Source organism: Taeniopygia guttata, chromosome 4A (genome assembly GCF_048771995.1).
Source record: "Taeniopygia guttata chromosome 4A, bTaeGut7.mat, whole genome shotgun sequence".
In the NCBI taxonomy this organism is placed as follows: Eukaryota; Metazoa; Chordata; class Aves; order Passeriformes; family Estrildidae; genus Taeniopygia; species Taeniopygia guttata.
This window is the reverse complement of record NC_133029.1, coordinates 4648846-4666898: the sequence shown is the minus strand read 5'-3', so window position 1 is coordinate 4666898 and position 18053 is coordinate 4648846. Positions and strand designations below refer to the sequence as shown.

The 18053-nt window shown below is 45.7% G+C and overlaps 1 protein-coding gene across 1 annotated transcript in view; it reads left to right on the top strand.

Annotated features, from left to right (window-relative positions):
- The window catches only part of LOC100222639 (sodium/hydrogen exchanger 2-like), a 36394-nt gene that overhangs the window by 737 nt on the left and 17604 nt on the right, over window positions 1-18053 (top strand). The window contains exons 2-10 of the mRNA XM_072929333.1: window positions 667-1130; window positions 1857-2107; window positions 5301-5518; window positions 9055-9251; window positions 12354-12443; window positions 14574-14644; window positions 15690-15818; window positions 16267-16402; window positions 17581-17715. Of these exons, the coding sequence (XP_072785434.1) occupies window positions 667-1130; window positions 1857-2107; window positions 5301-5518; window positions 9055-9251; window positions 12354-12443; window positions 14574-14644; window positions 15690-15818; window positions 16267-16402; window positions 17581-17715 (1691 nt within the window). The remainder of the gene's footprint in view (window positions 1-666; window positions 1131-1856; window positions 2108-5300; window positions 5519-9054; window positions 9252-12353; window positions 12444-14573; window positions 14645-15689; window positions 15819-16266; window positions 16403-17580; window positions 17716-18053) is intronic.

Below are 18053 nucleotides of genomic sequence, written 5' to 3'. Positions count from 1 at the left end.
TATCTGATCTTTTTATATTTTCTTCTGACAAACTGGGCACAGGAAAGTGAAAATTATATATAATATTCCTCTCCAGGAATTGTCTTCAATTCTGTTAAAATACGGCTATAAAAGTTATTTTACACCATTTTTTCTTGGATTTCTTTTTCTCAGAATGGAGAAATCTGTAAGATTGGGTTTGATCTGAATTTTTCAGACGGAAAGGGTCTTTTTTCTAACTAATTTCATGCTTCATAATGAGACCCTTTTTTCTAGTCACATGCTTGAAGACATAATAATGATCAGAGTTTTTTAAGATTTATTATTCTTATTTTAATTAGGTTTGTTTCAATGACTTTTTCTTTTAATAACTATCATTGTACTTGTGGTTTTTTCTATGTTGGGCATTGCACAAGACAGGCTTGATTAGACATTTTTTAGCTTTAAATGCTAATGATTAAATACTGTTAAAAGTGGACCTTTTTATGAACGGACAGTAATTTGGGTAAGTTTGGTATTTTCAGTAATTTTTAGATTTTCTACCCAATTTCTGAGCAACTTCACCCTCACTGTGTGAATTTATTTGTGTTACTCCAAGGTGTAACCTGCTGGCAGTGGGAGTGTGGGGACCTTCAGAGGGTTTGGGCTGATGAGACAACACCAGTTTTATCTTTCCGTGCCTTGCAGGGTTCCATCTCTACAACAAGTTGCCTTCCGTCGTTCCCGAAAGCTGTTTGTTGATATTTGTGGGACTCATCATGGGGGGAATCATCTATGGATTGAATGATAGGTCACCACCAGTAATGGACAGCGACATCTTTTTCCTCTACCTCCTGCCCCCCATCGTGCTGGACGCCGGCTACTTCATGCCCAGCCGCCCCTTTTTCGAGAACATCGGCACCATCCTGCTCTACGCGGTGGTGGGGACCATCTGGAATGTGTTTGGGATTGGCTTTTCCCTCTATGGGATCTGCCAGGTGAAAGCCTTCCGGCTGCAGGACGTGTCTCTGCTGCACAACCTCCTGTTCAGCAGCCTCATCGCCGCCGTGGACCCCGTGGCCGTGCTGGCTGTCTTTGAGGAGATCCACGTCAACGAGAAGCTGCACATCCTGGTTTTTGGGGAATCGCTCCTCAACGATGCCGTGACCGTGGTAAGGACCAGCCTGAGCTGGGGTATTTAACCTGCAGAGGATGGTGCTGGGTGATGGGATGGAAGATCTGCAGAAAAGGAGGCTCAGGGAAGACTTTATTCCCCTCTGCAGCTCCTTGAAATGAATTCGTAGCCAGGTAGGGGTTGGTCTTTTCTTCCAGGGAACAAGTGGCAGGATGAGAGGAAATGGCCTCAAGTGTCACCAGGAGAGGCTTAGATTGGCTGTCAGGCAAAATTTCTTCATGAGAAAGGCAGTCAAGCGTTGGCACAGGCTGCCCAGGGAAGTGGTGGAATCGACCTGCAAGTGTTTAAAAACCGTGTGGATGTGGCACTTGGGGACATGGTTTAGTGGTGAACATGGCAGTGCTGGGTTATTGGTTGAACCTGATGATTTTGGAGGGTTTTTTCAACCTCAGTGATTCTGTGATTTGTTGAGGGAAAAATCCTCAACAACCCCTTCTAGCAGAGGACTCCTGGTCCAATTCTCTGGCACTGAGGTCCTTGGCAGCATTCAGGTGAGCTTAGAAGTTTTCAGGTTTGTCTTTGATTCCATGTCTGGGGACAGAAATGTCCGTGAGGGCCACAGCAGTCCCGTGGTGGGAGCCAGACCTCCTGGGCAGGAGGTGACGCCTCACTGGCAGAAATCCCAGCAGTGTATTTGGTGTCCTGGCCACATCTGGTGAACATCCAGTTAACAGCTGTTTCCCTCCTTCCTTCCCCCCACAAGGTGCTCTACAAGCTCTTCCGCTCTTTCTGTGAGATGCCAACCATCAAAAGTGTGGATGTTCTTGCTGGAGTTGGAAAATTCTTCGTGGTTGGGCTGGGAGGAGTTTTAGTGGGGCTGAGTTTTGGGTTCACCGCTGCCTTCACCACGCGCTTCACCAAGGACATCCGTGTCATCGAGCCCCTCTTCGTGTTCCTCTACAGCTACCTGTCCTACCTCACTGCAGAGATGTTCCACCTCTCCGGGATCGTGGCGTAAGTGAGGCCCTGCAGCTCCTCTCTCCAGGAAAACTTCCTGCCTATAGTCACTGAAAAATAGCCAAAAGCGCTTTAAAATTTTGAAATCTGTGTATGATGAAGAGCAGGGCCCTCTCCAAGTGTCACTCTGTTTCCCAAATTGCACAACGATGGCTGATGGTGGATTTATGTAGGTTATTGAGGAATGTTTGTTTGAGCTCCATGGTTTTTATTTGGAAAGGCTGGATGTTCCAACAGTGAGATGTCTGGTAGGTTTGGCAGAGCCAGAAGAAGTTTCTCAGCTTATTTTGTAATTTTCCACATGGCCCAGTCAAAACCAACATGGGAAGAGTTACAAGGAGAATTTAAGTCAGCTCCTTGGAGAGGTTTGATCTTGGTTTGCAGCGCGTCTGTTCTCACATCCCCTTCCCCATCTGCATGTCCTGCCTGGCAACCCTTGGTGTGACAGAGCAGCGAGTGATGGGACAGGAACTGAAGCCTGAAATACTCCTGCTTTTTGGGAGCAGCAGATTCTAATGGAAAACTCTGCTTTGGAGATTCTGACTTGGCTTTGGGAGCTCAGACACAGCTCATGTCTGGCCTCAGGTGTCAATCAACACCTCTGTCTCCAGTAGCATTGGGAATCTGCTGGCCAGTTTCAGCCAAAGCTGTCAGAGATCATTTCAGTTCATTTAATTTTCTTTTAGCTGGGTAGATCTTTCAATAAAATGAATAATTTTGGGCCAGATCCTTCCGATTTAAGGGACTAATTAGGCTTTGTGCTTACCTCGTTGGACATCTCACTGTCAGAGAAGATGCTGAGGCAGGAATAGCCAGAAAGACCTCAATGTTCACTAAAATCTCACCTTGGAATGCAGAGGGAGAAGAAAACCAGAGGGGTCCAGCCCTCCTGTATTCTGTGGGCTGGAATCTACTGAGTGTGGTTCTCCTACCCAAACTGAGTCAGATGGTGCTGACGGTCACAACCATTTAATATTCCCCAAAAGACGCCAAAATGCACCTACCCTGCATCAGTGGCTGCAGTGGAAACAACTGTGCAGCTGATGAGAAGGAAAATAAAAAGAAAATAAAAAAATGAAGTGGGCTCCCAGCTCAACACAGTATCTGAGAGATCTATTTTAAAACTAATGATGTTGCTTTGGATATAAACCATTCCTGTGTCTCGCAGATTTTGTTTCCTCAGCTGGTTAATAGGAGCAATATTTGAGTGTTACTGAAAACAATTCCAGCTCTGGGAATAGGTAGGAAAAGCCTCTTTATAGGAGTGCAAGATAGAACAGTGAAATAAATATGCTGCATAATCATCGTGGAGCAGAAAACATTCAATCCTAAGGGTGTCTCCTTCTATCAATCACAATCTGCTGTACCCATTATGGAACCCATTTGCTGTTCTTTTGAATAATGCATTTTTTTCTGAAGCAAAACAATGGCAAAGGCAGCTGATTTCTGCACTGTGCCCTTCTAATTGCCAAATTATAAATGCCTGTCTTATAGATCTGGAGTTCAAATAATTCATTCTGTTGTGGCCAGGGAATACTGTATTATAAAAAGCAGCTTTTGGCAGTTTGTTTCTTTGAAAAATAATTTGATTGCCAAAAAAATCAATTCTACATACGCCAAAATAATAGAAAAAAATCTGAATACAACTCAGTCTGTGAAACTGTTCTACAAATGGGTTTTAGTTTAATTTTTTTCATTTCTTATTCTCTTTTTCCCTGCCCCTTGCCTTGGTAGCAATGTCCATCTTTAGCCAGGACAAGAAGAAGTTTATTCTCTTTCTGGGACCCTGCTGTGATCCCATGTCCGTTGTCCAATAAGCATTTCCCCAAACCACAGTTCTGGAAGTTACTTGCCCATAAATACTTGGATTTCTTAGTTTTTAACTGTAACTATATTCCCCACTATTTATTGAGGCAGACAGAGAAATTGAAGAATTTTTTTTTTTTTTTTTTTTTTTAGTCTGTGGTTCAGTCCCTGTTGCTCCTGTATTAGAATATTTTTATGTACTGGTACATTTTCTTAGGAGAGGAAAGATGTGAACTGAAATATTTGGTGAAAAAGGGACTTAAATCTTGGTCTCCTGCTGCTGGATAACAGAGGATCCCATTCCTCAGCAAAAGCATTGTGACTTTCCCAATTCTGACCTTTCCTATCCTCTGCTTTTGCCACAAATCATCTCCCTAAAGCCCAGTTTTAAATTCAAACAGACCCAAATGTTTGTGTCTTCAAAATAATGGGAAATATTAGTGAAATTCTGAGGTTAAGCAGGGTATTTTCAGTGCAAAGCAGCAATTGCCTGGCAGTTCTCTGAGCATCTCTTAGATGATAGTTCTGGGGGAGCCACCACCTCTCTCAACACCTTTGTTTAGGTCACTTACCTGTCCTGGTCACACCCAGAGCCAAGGACCAGCCAAGGATCTGCTCCTCTGTTGGCTTTTCTGTGATCCAACATTGTGATGTTCCCTGTGGAAATGGTTTTCAGTGCAATAAAAATATGGATGGCCTTACCAAGCTTCACTGGAAGTCTCACATCTTGGAAATTTAAAATCTTGGAATATTTTTGTATTCCTGCTGCAATATTTAGAACAGAAATCTTTTGGTCCAGATTAAAATATAAAAAATGGATCTTCAGCATTTTGAGCGCTCAATTGTTTTGACCTCCTAGGATTGCTGGCCTGAAAATGTATTGATTTTTGACCTCCTAGGATTGCTGGCCTGAAAATACATTGATTTGAAAAGCTGATGAATTAGGCTAATGCCATGTTCCCTGGAACTTGAAGAACCAATTATCCATGAAAAATTGCCAGGCAATTGCAAGGTCAGAGTTTGGCAGAGTTAAAGAGCTGGAAACGGCGTGGAGGGATGGGAGGAGTTGGGTGTTAGTTGGAGGTGTTGCTTTGTGCTCTGATAAAATGCAACAGGTGATGAATTGTTCATCTGTTAAAGTCCAGATTTGGACAGTTTGGGCAACCTATGAAGTATTTTATTGTCCTAGTGGTCCTGATGCTCTTGGCTTGAGGTAGGAAGTAAATCGGCCCTCAGTGAAATATCTGCAAACATCCAAAACTTGATGAAATCCACTTTTTTCATAACTGATGTGTTGATTTTCTGTGTTAATGTAGAAAAACATATTTTTCTTTTCATATTTCAGACATATTTATTTTCCGTTGTTTATTTTTCACTTCCTCAGCATCATTTCCTGTGCCATGGGCATGAAGCGTTACGTGGAGGCCAACATCTCCCTCAAGTCCCACACCACAGTCAAGTACTTCATGAAGATGTGGAGCAGTGTGAGCGACACCCTCATCTTCATCTTCCTCGGAGTTTCCACCATCGGAGAAAACCACGAGTGGAACTGGCCCTACATTTGCTTCACGGTTATTTTCTGTCTCGTTTGGAGGGCGCTTGGTAGGGGAAGTTGTAGATCTTGGTTTTTCATGTATGTTATTGTTTATGGAAGTGAGGAATGAGATTCCATTTGATGAGAGGGTGCTCTGCCCCTCCATCATCCTTTCCTGCTCGCTCTGCAGTGTGATCATTCCAAATGGGAATGCTAGAACTGGACTGGACATCCCAGCCAATGCTTCCTGCTCCTCCATCTCACTTAATTCCACATCTTGCATTTTGCTGCAGTTTCCTGCTCTGTGCATTCACTGGTGCTGGACAGAAGCTGTCATGAGATCTATTTTATCAATGTCCCTTTTTTTGCCATGATCTTCCTTTACCCTCCTTCATTGCCACGATCTCCTCTTCCATTTCAGTGGTTTTTAGTCCCTTGGTATTCTCCCAGCAGGAGGGAATTTGTAGATACATACCTTGGAGTGAGAGATCCATGAAAATCCTCTGAATTTAAGGGATTTAATTCATAACAAGCTGATGTACAGCAGCATCCTTCACTGGGAAGCTGAGGAACATTCCAGTAGCTGTCCTGGGTAGATGAGATTCGGGACCTAAACTTGTGAGGATGCTCCTGCTCCTACTCCAGAGTTTCAGGTCAGGGTTGAGAGTGGCAGAATTGGGGAATTGCTGAGGTTGGCAAGGGCCTGTGGAGATCATCTGCTCCAACCCAAGCAGGGGCAGGCAAGACTGTGCAAGATTTTGGTTATCTCCATGGATGGAGAGTCTACAGCATCCCTGGAAAACCTGTCAGGGTGTGTGACCAACCTCACAGCAATAAAGAGACCAAGGCTTGGTGATAATGAGGAGCAAAGTAGGAAAATACTCTCCTGCTAACTGACCTCTGCAGTTTCTTTAGCCACAATTACCATGCAAAACCAAGTCCTGGTTCCAGGATTCTCTGGGATCCCATTTTCATGCATTGAAAATTACCAGAAAAATACAGATGTGCTGTATTTCCATTCTCCTCAGTTGCATCTTGTGCTGATTCCATGCTGGGAGAGGCTGGACTTCCATTCATCTTACAGTGTTTGGCACCTAATGAGTGCAGAGTGCCTCAGTTATGGATATTTTTATGTCTTAACAATATTTGTGAAAATAACAGCACACATTTTTGGCAAAGAATTTGAGAGCTTAAAAATGTTCAACAGGATTTATGTTTACAAACCAGTAAGTCAAGCAGTGAACTCGAATTTGACAGACACTTCAAGAAATTGTTTAAATAGGTTAGGCCATGATTAGCAAGGCAGAGCAGAATGGGGTTTATTAGCTGTTAGGACATGCCAAAGTTTGTTTTAATAACTGTGCACCATACTTGGAAATGTGCTCATTAGTCAGTTTTTTGTACATTCAAGTGTTTTATTTCCATTAAGTGGTGGTTTCTCTTAAATTATTTGCTCAGATTAAAGGAGTTCTAAGTGAGTTTGATTTTTCTTTTTTTAGTTCAAAAATTCTTCATTGCAAGATATAAGAACAGCAATGCTTCAAAGCACCCCAAAAATCCTCCCTAAGCACAGCCCATCTGAGAGCAGCTTAAATTATGGAGCGCATTATTAGGGAAGGGCTCAGGCTGCAGCTACCCTTTTCCAGTCAAAATCTCCCTGGAATTAAATAAAACACACAAACCAGGGCTGGAGATTGTCTGAGTGGTCCTGAACAGGGTGTTCCTGCTGGAGCTGGGAGGGTGAGAACTGGGAAGGGGCTGCACCAAGCCAGGCTGGGAAACTCCTGCCTTGGAGATGGTGGTTGAGATTAAACCTTGGCCTGCCCAGAGCCATCCAGCAGCTCTGGATTAATTAATAACTAATTAATAATTGGATAGTAGGGAAAATTTCTTCATGAAAGGGTTGCCAAACATTGGAATGGGTTGGCCAAAACAGTGTGGAGACAACAGCCCTGGAAGTGTTCAACAAACGTGTGGGTGTGGCACCTGGGGACATGGGTTAGTGGTGGCCTTGGCAGTGCTGGAGGAATGGTTGGACATGATGATCTTGGAGGGCTTTTCCAATCTTAACAATTCCAGGATTCTAGGATTCTGGAGGTGCTTAAGTCACTGATCCAGAAAAGGGAGGTGCCCTCACATTTCCTTACAGGAATTGGGGATTTTTAGGTGGGCTGGGATTGGTGTGTAATCTGTGCCCCAGTCCTTCATAGAACACTCTCAGTGCGTTAAATGTTTGAGAAATGATTCTGCTGAAACCTGGGGAATTCCTTTGGTATGAGGAAGATCATCTAAAAAAGAAAGTAGAGCCCTTGCATGGCAGCACTGGGGCTCTGCTGATATCCAAGCCCTGGGGAGATTTCCTCCTGCTCTTTCCCAAGGTATCTGCAGAAGAAAATACATTCTGCTCAGAATGATTAATTGTATGTCATCTCTTGGAGCAAACTGGCCTTGAATTAGTTTAGGGAATTCTAATAATAATTTATGAGGAAGGATTAAATTAAGACAAAGGCCAGGATATCAGCTCAAGTAAATTTTGTTCCTTTAAATCATCGGCACTGCCTGAGCTGTACAGTAAGGGTGGATGTGATCTGAGGGAGGCTTTGTTTTATTTATTTTTTAAGTTGCAAAGAACCTTGACACCCAAGTGCTTCCTGTCTGCTGGTCTGGGCACCAGTTCTGTGGAGCTCCAGAGATGGGGAAGGTGCCACAAGTTAACTCAGTTAACTGAGTTCCCTATTCCCAAACATCCCCAGCTTTTTGTTTTCTTCACACTCCTCCAATATACAGTAAAAGTTCAGCTATTTTTAGCTAGAGGTGTGTGGGTAGATGTTTGATATGTACATAATAAATGCACTGTTTTTATTTCTTTTACAAACACCCTCTAGAAAAGCAACAGTGCTGTGGCTCCAGCTAATTCCTGTCAAAAGTCAGTGACAGGCAGTGCCATCAGTTCTCAAAATGGCTGTTAATCTTTGGGAAATGGGATGTTTATCACATCCATTGGGATTAAAATCACGGCCTACTGATTTAAGGCCTGACTTTTTGTACCTTTCTGCATCTGTTTGTGCATTTGCAAATGGCTGTAAATCACAGCAATGGCTGTGTCATCTCACGTGGCCTTCAATTTGTACAGTGTAAATCTGAGGGAAAGAAATAACATTAACACAGTGGAATATAGCTACTTATCCAAGCTACTGCTTGGAAACTTTGGCAAATAGGAGGGAAATTTGTGGCTAAATTGTTGCTGTTGGTTTGCCTCAAAAGCATTTGTAACCTCAGCAATTCAGTAATTTGTTATCACCAATTAGAATAAATCAATTTGTATTTCAGGACTGTAGCCAGTCAATATTTGTAATCTCTCAAATTAGAAACATGTCGAGGATTAAATTTTATCTGGGCAAAGCAAATTTCAACCTGTTGGATCAGAATGGAAGAAAAATTCTCCAGTGGCATATTGGGAATATACCACCCTTGTGCCCTGGCTAGTTCCTTGTAGTTGGTGTTTACCAATTCCGTGGTGTTTAACTGGAAAATGTAAGATGGTAAGTTTTCTCTAATTGTTCTATTTGACTGATGTGCCTCAATCTACCTTCCTGTTTTTCAGGGGTTCTTGTGCTGACTTTCTTGGTGAACAGATTTCACGTGAACACCATCACCAGTAAGGACCAGTTCATCATTGCCTATGGGGGGCTCCGAGGGGCCATTTGCTTCTCTTTGGTTTTCCTGCTGCCTGACTTCCACAGGAAAAAGCTCTTCATTGCAGCAACAACTGTGGTCATCCTCTTCACCGTGTTCATTCAGGTAAAACCAGTATTGGGCACACACTCGGGGTTAGGGTCCCCTCCAGGAGTCTGGGGGAGAAGGTTCCTCTCCCTCGTGCTGGGGCTGTAAGTTCTGCTGCTCCAGCACTGAGTTTTAGGGAATTGTGGTGCTCCAGGGCCCAAAAGGAGCAGCAGCTCTCAGCATTGCTGTGACATCTAGTGGTAAAACCATTCCTGCAGCTTTCTGTGGGATCTCAGGGTCTTGGGTGTCTCCCTGCTCTTTTCTGACCAGCAAGAAGTCTCTAAAGGCTTCTCTAAAATACAGCTCCTAGTTCATCTGGCAAACACAGCCACATTGGTGGCAAAGTTGGGGTTTTCTGGTGCTGGAGCGAGCAAGGCCGATGTCCACCTGTTGTTTATCCCAAAAAACAAAGAGTGGTCTCCACAGGACTGAAATGAGTGGGATGTGGAGGTTTGAGAAAGATCTCATGTAGAAAAACTCCCTGTGAGCTCCTGGTCAAGGACATGAGGTGCATGTGGAGCTGCTGACCAGGAGCAGAGGAGTTTCTGGGCCTTTGGGAGATGGTGGCTCGTGGTGGCAGCTGCCGAGTGGCCCCGTGGCTGAACCCCTCAGGTGGGTGTCAAGCACTGGGACAATGTGGAGGGTTGGGGTTCCCTGTGTCCACCTAAATCCTCATCCTGAGCTGGAGAAGTGGAGGATGGATCAGAGCGTGTTGTGCCGATGGGATCGGAGCTGGGAGCCGCCGGGCAGTGGGTCTGGGCACAGCTTCAGCCTGAAAGGAGAGAGCAGAGGCCAGACCGGCGGGGGGATGTGCTTAGGTGGAGCATGACAAGTTTTAAGATGCAAATGTGGGTGAGAAATTGAAAAGCCCCGGTCCACAGGCACGTCCGCTCACGCAGAGCCGCTCTTGAGCCTCACACAAAAGTTGTTCTGAGGCAGCAGCTCCAGGCTTGGGGAAATCCTTCCTGGGGCCAGGAAAAGGGCTTTTGTGTAACCTCAAAGCTCAGCTGGTGATGTCATCCCCGTGCAAAAGGGTGAGAGTTAAACAGGGTCCCCGTGTCGCCGAGGAGACCCCCTGACCTTCAGCCATGCGGGAGCATTGTGTCTGCAGGGCTGGGGCCACCACGACAACAAGGAGGGAAAAACCAGCAAAATTACTTAAAGCCTGAGGCAGAAAGATATTGCTGGAGCTCAGCACAAAAAAAGGTGGGTAAATGTAACAGAACCTTCAAATACCTGGCTTTGCAGATCAGGTTTGGGGTAATTGCTGCCAGACACATCAATGGATGCGTTATTGGGGAGGAAATATTTTTGCCATCCCAGCATCTTTCGTGGTCACTGTGTGTGAAAGGGCAAGAGAAGTATTGGCTGTGAAACAACTTCTGCGCATAGTGGACATTTTTGTTCTTGTTTTATGCAAAATGTTTTCTCTATATTCACAGTGATGTCAATATAGGCTTGTTGGGGAGTGTCTGTGTTAAACAGGACAGAAACCAAGGCAGAGGTGATTTGGAGCCTTTTGGGCTGGTTTGGGCTGTCTTGTCAGAGCTCAAACCCTCCAAATCCTATGATTCCCTTGGAAATCATACTCCTGCTGGCTGGAAACCCTCGTGCCACAGGGGAATGACCATCCCTTGAGCTGCTGGGCTTGGCCACCCGTGCCTCTGTCAGTGCATTCCACAAGCCAGGAAACTCCTCTCTTTTGGCCTTCCTAACCCAGTTGCATAAGGCTCTTCCCACAACAAGCCTGGTTAATCATTTTGAGAAGGTTGACTGAGCCACTGTCAATTCCTCAGTGCTTCCAAGCAGGCTGGATATGTGCCACGTAGACCAGGAAGCTCTCCAGGGAGCTCTCTGGGCTTGTCTGGAATGTCACAACCCCCCCTCATTGTTCAGCCTCTTGGTGTGGTTTTAAAATCAAATACTGTTGGAAGTTCACTCTCTCAACTTACTGGCCCCTGACCTCTGCCATGAAATTCTGAGCAAATTGTGAAGGGGGGAGGTTGTTTGATGCCTGCACTGTCCCACTGGATTTCTGGAGGTGGAAAACATTGTGTGAGCTGTGATGGAGCTGTCAGACACTCCCTGGGATGAGTTATCCCTGGTGGGTGGAGGAGCAGCACAGGGGACCTGCAGGTGTGCTGTGAAATGATGTGTGGCCTGGAATGACACATGGGATTCCCATAACAGTCCCAAATGCTGCTTTAAAATGGAAACAACTGCAGCTGATAATCCAGGAAGGCAAGAGGCCAAATTGCACAGTCTCTGCTTAATTTTTGTAATATCTGTTATTCTGGAATTTGTGAGTTCTGTGTTATTGACTCTGAATAGAGACACATTTTTTATTGCTATTAGCTATTAAAATGACACATTAATTGTTTCTGCAATTAAAAATGTGTTCACTCTCCTCCGTGCCAGCATTTGTGACATTCAGAAGTCATAAACATCAACTACTCCATCACTAGAAAAGTCATTTCATGCAGAAGCCGGACTGAGAATCACAACCACAGCAGCATTTTAGTCCTCTCATGAGGCTTAAAGGATATTAAAACTTTTCCTTGACCCTTCCCACCAGGTGGATGCTTTGATTAGGAAACTTAGCCACTGGCTGGCCATCAGAGATCGCTGGAGTAATGGTGTGTGACACACAGTGCTTAAGGAGTGGGCAGACAATTGCTGGCGGAGGCTCCATGCTGAGAAATCTCAAGGATTATCCCCATTTCAGCCATTTGAACTTGGATTGTTTCAAGCCCCTTTCCATCTGGGAGGCCACGAGTGACAGCAAACCACAGGCTTGACCTTGGAATTATTGGTTGGCTTTTTGTGGTCTCGGAGAGGCCGGAGGAGGCACGCAGAGGTTTCTTCCCCCATCCTGAAGCCTCTCTGTGAGTTCCCTTTGACAGGTTCCTACCAGGAGCAAACAAAGTGTTTGGGGTACACCTGGGAGAACAATTTCTGGTCCTGTTGGAGCTTTGCAGGTTTTATCCTGCCAGGAAAGCAGGGCAGGTGAGGAAGGCTGCTGGAACACCAGAGCAGGGTCGCTGTGGCTCAGCCCCACACCGGTGCAGGAAAATGGGGTGTGAGGAAAGGCTGATTTCTGTGTGGGTGGTTGCTCTGCAGGGAATGACCATCCGTCCCCTCGTTGACCTGCTGGCTGTCAAGAGGGAAAGGGAGAGTGCTCCCACCGTGGGAGAGCAGATCCACATTCGGGTAAGTGGAGCATCTGTCAACACATGGTCAGAGCTTTCTGATATCTCCTGGAATGTGCATGTCTCCAGGGACCCTGCAGATCTGCAGTTTTACCCAAATCCTCTGCAGGTCAGCCCCTTTCCGTGTTGGAAGTCCTGTTCAGCTTCCTAACCATGGGATTTTTTGGAAGAGCAGCCACCAATCAAGCTGATATAACATAAGGTAGTGAACAAATACGAGAGAAAAAGATTATTTATTGCCCAAAACTTTAAGCTCTGACCTAACTCATATTTTTCTGGTCTCTGGAACAAGAGAAAGAAAGAAAACGAGGCTTGGTTGCTTTCAGGAGTAGGAACTTCCATGTGCTCTCTAGTCTCATCACCACCGCTGGTTGGGATATTTTTGCAAAAAAATGAGGAAAGAGAGGTTAAGATTGGGGCTATATTGGAGGGAACCTCAGAAGTGCACCATCCCTGGAATTATTCAAGGCCAGGTTGGATGGGGATTGGAGCCACCTGGGACAGTGGAGGGTGTCCCTGCTCATGGCAGGAGCTGGAATGAGATGAGATGTAAGGTCCCATCCAATCCAAACCATTCTGGGATTCTACATCCATAACTCATAGGTGAGATTTCATTCCCCTTGTTCTCACCATGTTGGTATTTGTAGCCATAGAGGACTTCAGGGAGAGGCTCAGCTCCATGAGATCAGCTGCTCTCCCACTCAGCTGAGCCTTTGCATTTGCATCCAATGGAAAATTAATATATTTCTGAATATAATTGTTCAATTCCAGCCACGTTTCTGTGGGTATGGCTCCTTCAGCAATATTATTGTCATTGTTTCTTTAGCAATAAAGCCATTGGGGCTGAGGACATTTGTAAAATCTGTTTGGCATCCTCACAATGGGGTTGGACTGCAGGGCTTTGTCTGAGGGTAACACAACAGCTCAGGAGACTGAGGAGCTTTTTCCAGTCGTGAACAGAGGAGACTTTGTTCTTTTGTTAGGGTGTGAATGGTAAATCATCTCAGAAATGTGTTTATTAGGAGGTGTGAGCTGAAAATGGCCATGCACCAATTAAGTTGAAAAGGTAAAAATGCAGATAGTTGGAAATCAGGGATGCAGAAGCTAGAAGCAGCTTTCTTCCTCAAATTTATTTCGCCATCTGGATAGTTGGGATATTCTTGCTCATAGGAGTGATCAGAATGTGTGAGTGTAATTCCAAATAATCAGACTAGTTTGGGTTGGACCTTAAAACTCATCTCATTCCACTCCTTGCCATGGGCAGGGACACCTTCCCTTATCCTGAATTGCTCCAAGCCCTGTCCTGTGACACTCCCAGGGATGGGACATGTCATTGCTTCCCTCCAATATCATATTTGTGGTACACACAGCTGCCAACAGCCATGTGAGGGCACTAAACCCACACCAGGCTGCAGGGCTGAGCCAGCTGCTCTAAACTTTTCTGTTTCTGACCCCCCCCCCAAATGATAGTTTTAAAAAAATACAGAGCTGTGGAAAGTTCCAGGGTCATCAGTGCCTGAGTGTGGAGGGCAGCAGAGCAGAGTCCTCTCCCAGTTTACAGATGCCATTAGGAGTGAAAGCAGTTTGTGAAATTACAGGCATTTAACTTTGAGGTGGAAAACACAACTAGGCTGGTATTTTTTATATAAGTTTATACAATAATACTGTATTTATCTAAATAATGATATGATGATTTTATTTAGTGGGAAGTATCTGGGGGGAAGGCAGTATTTATTGTTGAAGATTAACATATATGTGTTACCTACATTTATATCCTGAAGATACTGATTTCCTGAGACAAATTGTCCTCAAAAAACCCAAAAAGAGCCTTTCCTCCTGGTCAAGGCCCAGAGGGCAGAACATGGGAGCCATCAGTCCCCCTGTACCTATCACAGAGAGCAGATTCATGGCCTTAGCATTGCTTGCCCACACCTGAAAGCAACCCACTCATTGGACTCCAGCACCAATGGATGAGTGGATGGAGAATTATCCCAGTGCCTTTTCTCCTTGTTTCCCAGCTCCATATCCCGAGCTGGAAGCATCCCCTGTTGTGTGTGTGGCTTTTGCTGTTTGCTGGCTGGGTTCATCACGTATGCAACCGGCGTAGAGCGAAATCCTCTCTCCTCTTTAGTTCTTGGATCATTTGCTGGCTGGCATTGAAGATATATCTGGACACTGGGGACAGTATTACTGGAAAGACAAGTAAGGATTTGCCAAAATACAACTGTGTACACGTGTGGGAAAAAAAGGAGGGTGGTTTCTATTCCCAAAGTTTGCATTGTGGGCAGCTGGGTCTTGTTCATCCTCATGGCACAAGGGAAGTGACAGAGGGGCAGCTTTTCCTTGTCCAAGGGGACACCAGGTTTTCAGGGCAGTTCCCTGCTTGCAGACACCTCTTTTGCATCACCCTAAAAAGATCCTTTCTCCTCTCCTATTGTGTTTGTCCCTTCTGGCCCAAAGAAATCTGCTGGAAGTGCCACGGCCATGACACACAGCTTGTCCCAGGCTGTGCACAGTTAACATGAAAGAGCTGAGTTTGCAGCACTGCTTGTTGTGGGCTAAAATAACAGAGGATCTTACAAATTTCTGTAGCAAAGTTTTCAATTTTCATTAAATTCTGGGAGTTTGTACATTTTAAAATTTGAAAAATTGCATCAGGGTTAAAAAAAAATACAAATACCATAAAGTATACAAAAAAGACTATCTACCAGGTTTAATTCCTTGGTGGTCCAGACACAGATGCAGCTGGTAGAGATTTTTTAGGAATGCCCATGCTTGGAAGTGCCACTAGAGGGTATGGGAGACACTGCTGCTGAGGAGCATCCTGCTCCTTGTGAGCAGATCTTAGAGAGATTGATGATCTCAGAGGTCTTTTCCAACCTAAATTATTCAACGATTTGAGCAGAAAAGAAGAGGAAATGGCTCAGGAGGGAATCTGGAAGTGTTGAAATCTGTGGCTAGTGCAGATGCAGCACTTCTAGAAGAGTTCCTTATATATCTGGCACTTTTGGGGAGTTTTTATTGTAATTAGTGAAGTTTTAATATTTTGACTCATGTACTGTAATGCGGAAATAATTAGGGACTGACCTCTTGGACCATCGATTTCTGAGGAGGAGTTAATGGGATATAATGGAATTTAATGGAATATGGGGCAGTGGTGGGCTATGACCCTGCTGCCTTGCTCAGGTCTGTTGGTGCTGGGGAGTCAGGGGAGAGGCTAAACCCATCTCATTTTGTTCTCCAACAGACTGGAATATTTCAACAGCAAATACCTGCAGAAGATCCTGCTCAGGGAGTACGACCAGCCCAAGTCCAGCATCGTGCTGCTCTATGAGAAGCTGGAGCGCAAACACGCCATCGAGCTGGCCCAGGCTGGGCAGCTGGGCCACGGCCTGGCCCACCCCTCCTTCCTGTGAGCAAACACCGGCTCCAGCTCAGCAGCTGGGGCTAAAAATGATGGGGTAGATGAGCACCAGCCAGCACTGATGGTGGCACGTGGAGGGTCACCTGTATGCCCACGAGTCACAGGGAAATGGTGCTCTGAGGAAGAGGCTCCTGCCCAATTTTTGGATGGGTTTGCACTGCTAAATGTTCTGAATGGCCACTTCAGACCTCACAGATGGTTCTGCTCTGCCACAGCTCCCCATGTCTCTTTTATCCACCAGGGAGCATATGGACAGCCCAGCTCTGATGCAAATGCTAAATTCCTGCTTTGCTGCGAGCTCCATCTGCAGAGATGAGCTGTTGGCCGTGTTGGCTGTGGTGGGATCCCAAAGGGGCACTGAGATTTAGGGATGCATTTCTTGTGCATCTTCCAAAATAAGGTGTTCTTCTTTTCTTTGCAGCAGCAGCGACAGGACTGTCATAACAGACCAAAAATTGGAGGACACTCCAAATCCTGATGTCCTGGACAACATGCAGGAAATATTGGCGAGGAACCTGTACCGGATCAGGAGGACGGTACAACTTTTCCCTCCATCCATATTTTAAGTGTCCAATAACACAAATTTCCTCGGTTATCCGAACAGCCTGAGCAGATGTTATGAATATTTCCATAATTACTCAGGATGTCTCTTTGTGAGGAGAGAATAGTTGGCTGTGTGGAGCCAGATCCAGTTTCCAAGTCAGTGGCACATTTCTGTTTGCTGCCTGACAGCTTTTGAAAGGTTCACCCAGTCAGCCTATAATTTCATGGAATATTTTCAGCATCGGTACCCGGCAGGGAAAAGGAGAAAGGAGGATCACGTGGAACTTCAAGCACTGGTTAGCAGATCCAGCAGCATCTCTAGGGCAAAGCAGAGATGGGGTTACCCACATGGTACATTTTTCCCCCATGGACGAGAGTTGTGAGTAGGAATTAATCTGCAGAGCTTTTAAATCCACCCAGCAGTTTTGCCATGGAACTGGTACCAGGTGGTTAAAGGGCATAAACCCCACTTGCTGTTTACAGAGTCATGGATCACGTCTGGGGTTTCACACAGCACCTGGAATTGCTGTTTATAGGGAGACTTATCCTTAAAATCCACCTAAGCCTTTGTTTTATGGATTGCACACAAAATACGGAGTCCTTAGGGGTGGGGCTGGTGTGGGCAGCTCAGCACAAAGGGATCAGCCTCCCCCTCCTGTCCCTTTGCTGAGCTGAGGGAAACAATGGGATAAGGCTGGGAAGAAAGCTGTGGACATGGTGGAGGGATGAAGATGAAGGTACAGCTCCAGTTTGAGCTTAGTCCTGCATTAATCCAGCCTAACCCCTTGTAGAGGGAGCATTATCCCAGCTCCCACTGGTGTTAGTGGGAGATTTCAGCGTGGCTGGGTGGTGGCTTTTGAAGGAGGATTTATGGTTCCTATTGTCTGCATGATTTCTGTGGGAAGGTGTGAAGGCACCTTGAGCAGAGTCACCGCACTCATTCTGTCACCTGGATGCCAGGTGTGACTCGGTCTTGCCATTCAGTGATTTCTTGGGTGACTTCACATAAAAAACCCAGAGTTTGGAGTGCCATCTCCCTTCCATGGCTCTTTCCATCCCCACCTCTCCTACACCAGCTCTGCCCATGGCTGGGCGGGATGGCTGCAGGAGGAGGATCCCAGAGGAGGGCAGGGATGCTCCCGTGTCCTGCAGCCCCCGTGTCTCCCTGCAGGGCCCGGCGTACAACAGGCACACCCTGCCCGGGGACAGCGAGCCCACGGAGCGGGCCAAGGAGATCCTGATCCTGCGGCACACGAACCTGCTGGTGGAGATGGCCGGGAGCGACACCTGCAGCTCCAGGAAGGAGGTGAGAGGGAGAACTGGCCAGCAGGACCAGGCACAGGTTGCTTTCACAACCTTGTTATTGCTGATGGTGTTTCCTTCAAAAGACAAATCTTGTTATTTTAACTTAAAAAAAAGGTCTCAGTCCCAAATCGCATTACAATGAATAGGAAAAATACCAAGGGAAAAAGTCCCCAGCCCAGCTCCTGGCAAAGCAAGGAGCCATCCTGAGCACAGCCCCGTTCAGTGCTTTGTGAGCAGAGACTTCCAGCCGTGCTGGGAAAGTTCTTTACTGAGCAAATGTCACTGACTGGGCTTCGCTCTGCAGATCCTGAGGTCTGGCTTTCCCATGTTTTCTTTTCT